Source organism: Protobothrops mucrosquamatus, unplaced genomic scaffold, assembly GCF_001527695.2.
Source record: "Protobothrops mucrosquamatus isolate PMUCROS unplaced genomic scaffold, P.Mucros_1.0 scaffold85, whole genome shotgun sequence".
NCBI lineage: Eukaryota > Metazoa > Chordata > Lepidosauria > Squamata > Viperidae > Protobothrops > Protobothrops mucrosquamatus.
In genome coordinates, this window is record NW_015386462.1 from 931,195 (window position 1) to 936,294 (window position 5,100).

Here is a 5,100-nt window from a genome sequence, read left to right on the forward strand (position 1 = left end):
CTGACACATCGTTGTGCCATACTAATTCCATAAGGCTAATTGTTGTTTACAAGATAAACATTTCATTTAAAAAAGTGTAAAAACTTAAAGCATTGTCCCCATGTTGTTTTTATAAAATCAAAACCGTGCTTAACACATTTAAAGTAATCAATGAAAAAATACAAATGTTTAAAGGTATTGATCAAATAAAAATAGAAATATGAGCTTTTTTCATGTGAATAAGGCTCAGTCACATAACTGTGCACTCTCTTTCTTTCTTCAAATCAGCATTGTATTATTCAAACCTCAGCTCACAAGCTTTGGCAACACTGTTCTCTGCTGAATATTCCCATTGGCATCCGTCATCTGTGCCAGATTAGTCCTCAGTTTTGAAGCTGAGTTTGAAGTTGGAGGTAACTTGGAAATGGATGTGATAGCACCAGTGCTTTCTGTTATTCTTTTTGCTGATGGCTTCTCCCCAGTTGGCGGCTTTGGCAAACGTCTCCTGAGCCAGGGATGCCGTAAAGCCTGACTGGGTGTCATACGCAGCATTGGATCCCACTCTAAACATTGTTTCAAGAAGTCAAGGAAGAGTGGATCATCACATCCTTTCAATGCATTCCCCCATTCTCTGCTCTCTGGGGGGCCACGCAATTTGCCCCGCCTGGAGCGGCCACCGTTAAGCACAACAGAACCATCTGACAAGGTAGTAATGGGACAATATCGGGGGTAACCTTTGGAGCTCACAAAATTTTTTGCTCTTTTTGATGAATCCAGTAGTTTCTGGGAAGGCATGCCCAAGAGTTCTATCATACAAGCCAGCTGATCCCCTTCATCTTCTCCTGGTAAGAGAGGGTATCCTGTTAAGAGTTCAGCAAGAATGCAGCCCAGGCTCCACATGTCTATTGGCATCCCATATCGAGCACCAAGGATGACTTCAGGGGCACGGTAAAAACGTGACTGGATATATGTATAGACGCGCTGGTGCTCGTAACAGCTAGAGCCAAAATCAATCACTTTAATACCACTCCTACCCTGTTGTTTTAACAGAATGTTTTCTGGTTTAAGGTCACAGTGAATTATTCTGTTTTTGTGCAAAGCATCCAAGCACTGCAAAATGGAGTGGGCAAATTTACGAACCAAAGGCAGGCTAAAGCCCTGAAATTTATTTTTCTTAATGAGCTCATAAAGGTTCATGCTCAGCAACTCAAATGTCATACATATATGGTTGCGGAATGTGAAGTTCTCCAGCATGTGTATAACATTCATGTTATTATCTTTGTCCTGTTTTTTAAGGTGCTCCAGAATTTTAATCTCTTCTGCAGCTTGGCGGTGAAAACGCTTCTCATTTCTCACCATCTTCAGAGCAACATGTTGATGCATCTTGTGATCATATGCCTTTACCACTTGTCCAAAACTTCCTTTTCCTATAACTTTAAGAACTTCATATCTGTATGCTATATGATCATGGGGTATTTGCACATAAGATCCCTGGTCATCATCATATCCACAATTGTTTGGACCACTAATGACACCTTGCCTTTTCTTTGCATTTGGACCCAAGAAATATATTTCAGGGTAACTGAAGATCTCATGATGCTCAAAGGCTGTTAGCTTGTGCACGTATTGCTTCGTTGCTTGCTCAGGAGTCATGACAGTAGCTTTTATCTTTCCTGGTCCTTCAGTAGATTTCGCGGAGTTGGAGCTCCCCTGACGCCTATGACAGCTCTCGAGCTGTCTATCTTGTACCACTGGCAGCCCTGATTTTGCTACTGTTGCAAGCCCATTTGGTTGTGTGGATAGAACTGTCCTTTTGTTACTATTATCTTCAAAGAGCTGTTGGACCTGCCCATGACTGGTAACATGTAGATGCTCATTCATGGTGTGCTTATTTCCATCAACCTAAAATACAAAGCATGATTTTCTAGTTAAAAAACTGCAGGCTGATTAATAGTTTCCCAAATTCTATGAAAAAATAAGATTAAATTAGTTCAGGATTTATATGACTTACATGTCCTCCTCTTTCCTAAACTGTACATTGAGACCACTAATGATCCAGATCACCAGTGGAATTCTTCTGCTAGAGGAAGACAACTCTGTGTGACCACTCAAAAGCATGTCTAGGATCACAGAACACTCCAAAACAGTAATGGGTATTACTTTTGGAAGAATTGTCTGCATCACTTTATACTGAAATTTTCTTAGGAATTTCAAATAGTTCCCAATCTTTTTCATATTAATAAATTATAAATCTAGATCAGATCCAATATATTTCAAATATCTTATGCACTGGCTTGGTCTCCCATGGTCCTTTTCTCATACTTGGCTATGTAATATCACATTATTAGTAATTCATTGGAAAATTTAACATTAACATTTATTGCTTCAGCAAAAATAATCCAAAATAACTCTCATTATAAATTCTACAGAACTACTAAATAAAAATATAGTTTTAACAATGAATAGTGAACTCAATTTTCTTGTGCTAATTCATAAATCTATTTGTCCATTAATCAATCCAGATAGAGATAGATAGATAGATAGATAGATAGATAGATGATAAGACAGTTTAAAACACTTGTTCACAAAATACATTCTGTATTTATAACCACCTTTCAGCTAAAAGAAATTTCATACTAAAATTTGCATTTTAGTGCATTTTGGTGTTGTTTTAAGTATGAAAACTGCATCATAACATTCGCTGAAACAAGAAATTAGAAAAATCACTGCGCACATTTTAGTTCAGAAGTTTCAAATCAGGTTAGCTTACATCAGAAATAACAGCATTCTGGCATACTCTTCCCCCAAGTGGCTGCTGAACGGTAAGGAAATTTTTCTCTACTGCTGACAATCTCCTGATTTTGCTGCCAAAGTTGCTTCTTTGGCAGCATTGTTCCCTGCATATGAATGGGAAGACTTAGGAATGACCCAAGATGATTTTTGGATGGCGGTGGACCCCACCCCCCAGGAAGAGGAATCTTGAAACTGTAGTTCCTATGGATGCAGCCAGAAAGTCACCAGTCACCTATCCATCTTTTCTTCAGCAAATCATTCTCGTAAGCAAACCTGGATTAAGTATACTTTTTGAAGTTTTTGTTTTATTCTGCTTTTTATCGTTAAAAGTTAACTGGTTGCATGCTGATTTATTTTAACCCCCTGCTGGATTTTATTTGTGGTTTTTTATTGTTATCTTTTTCCTTTGATTTATTTGGCTACACTGAATGACTCTTGTCTCCATAAGGAAATCACAGGGTGTTTATGGGTAATGAAGGTGCTTGGACTTGATTTACATTTATATTGGACTTTCACTACAGGAATTCTGCATTTTATTAACTTGCAAAAAGTTTTGAGATTATTTTTTAAAGTCTTGGCTCAAAATTTCCAAAAACATCCTGTTTTTCTATTTATATTTTCACTCTGAGTAATATTACTTCAACTTTTTATGTTCTCTGTCTCTGAAGACTCCTCTTATCTTTCTCTGCTAATTTCCATGAGAGCAACAACATACCAGATTACAGACAAGGAAAGCTGGCTGGAATTTGAAAAAAGATTGGTAACATACAAATTCAAATTGAAAATTTCTTTAAAAAGTTTGACAATTTAATAATGGTTGCAAAAAATATCAGTTGCAACTGTAACTGTAGATGAAGCAGATTCACAAAAGGATTTGATTTGAAAATGGTAGATTCGGTGAAGACTGAAAAGAATATGGATTTTACAGACTTAGAACTGAGTGGATTGCACATGCCTTCCCAAAATTCAGGCCTACAAACTTTTACAATAGCAGAAAACTGACTGGGTGGATAAATGATATATTAGTTTGCCCTAAGAAGACTGAAGTAGATTGGGGAATGGATTTATCATATTTACCTAGAAAACAATTTTATCTGGATTCCTTTGGAAAGATAGATCAACTTTGGAGAACGGATTTATTTTTTTAACCAAACAATTGTTAAGAGATGGTATTAAGAAACAAAATAGATACTTTATCCAGGACAAATTAGTGTTAATTGTTGGGTTAATTTGGGATAGATAAGAAGCAGTGGTAAATTTTCTGAGTTGAATATAGTAATAGTTTGTTAACAAAGGTTTTGAAATTTTACTCTTGCCTTTTTTTGTTGCTCTATCTGTTAACTATTTTTTCATTAATATGGTAGATAGATGACAGGTTAATAATTTGCAAATAGAAGTTTAAAAATTTGGGGGGCCTGTTTAGCAGGGGTGGAAAACTCATATTGTTGCAATATACTTATCAGTATTCAACTAGGGAGGATGTGTTTGTGCTTTTTTTTATAATGCATCTTTTTTGTTTAATGTCTTATCTGTTTTGGTTTTTTATTTTTTTATTTTCTCTCTTTTGGAGTTGTGTATTTTAACTTTTCTTGAATAGAATAAAAATTACATGGATAAAAAAATAACTGTATTCTAATTCCTTAACCTTTCTTTTTTAAAACGTTTACTTCTTTATATTATAGATGTCCATTTTTGCCACAACTCAATATTTCTTGCCATTTCTGAACTATTAATCTGATTTTCCTCAACTTAACTCTCCCAGAAACACAACTTTATTTTGTCAAGCTGACTGGGAATTTGCAGAATAATTCTTAAGACTAAAATCCTAATCTATAAAAATCAGATGGCCTATAATGCCTTCCCCTATAATACGTTAAAAAAATCAAGGTGGTACCCTTGCATTGATATTACAATCACATTATAGCATCCATATATATAGCATCCAGTAAATATACGTTTGTAATTTTTTCAAATAATTCCCTATTTCTTCCCACGAAGGTTTTCCAAAAGCAGCATAACACCTGAAATCTTAGAAATTAAAAGATAGTGTTATGCTGACATTATTTCATAAGGACAAAATGGGAACTAGCTTCCAATGTGCTCAGACTGCCATATGAAAGGGGCGTTGTTCTTACCTGAACGCCATTTCTCAGCATGATGATGGATAATCCACTTGATTGGGTTTCCTGAAGTCCCTTGTACCCAATAAGACTAAGTCTGAGATAGCCACGCCTCCTGCCTGGCCGCACATGCCCAGTTCCGACGGAGGCGAAGCAACAGACAAAGTCAGGCGTGTTGTTCTCCAGACCTCTATCACCGTGCCCATGA

At 36.3% G+C, this 5,100-nt stretch overlaps 1 protein-coding gene across 1 annotated transcript; it reads right to left on the bottom strand.

The window, feature by feature from the left end:
• Positions 1-205: 205 nt before the first annotated feature.
• On the bottom strand, positions 206-1,925 carry DYRK2 (dual specificity tyrosine phosphorylation regulated kinase 2). The gene has a single exon (XM_015812471.1). The coding sequence runs from the start codon at positions 1,858-1,860 to the stop codon at positions 286-288; it is 1,575 nt and encodes a 524-aa protein (XP_015667957.1). The 5' UTR covers positions 1,861-1,925; the 3' UTR covers positions 206-285.
• Between the last annotated feature and the right edge of the window lie 3,175 nt (positions 1,926-5,100).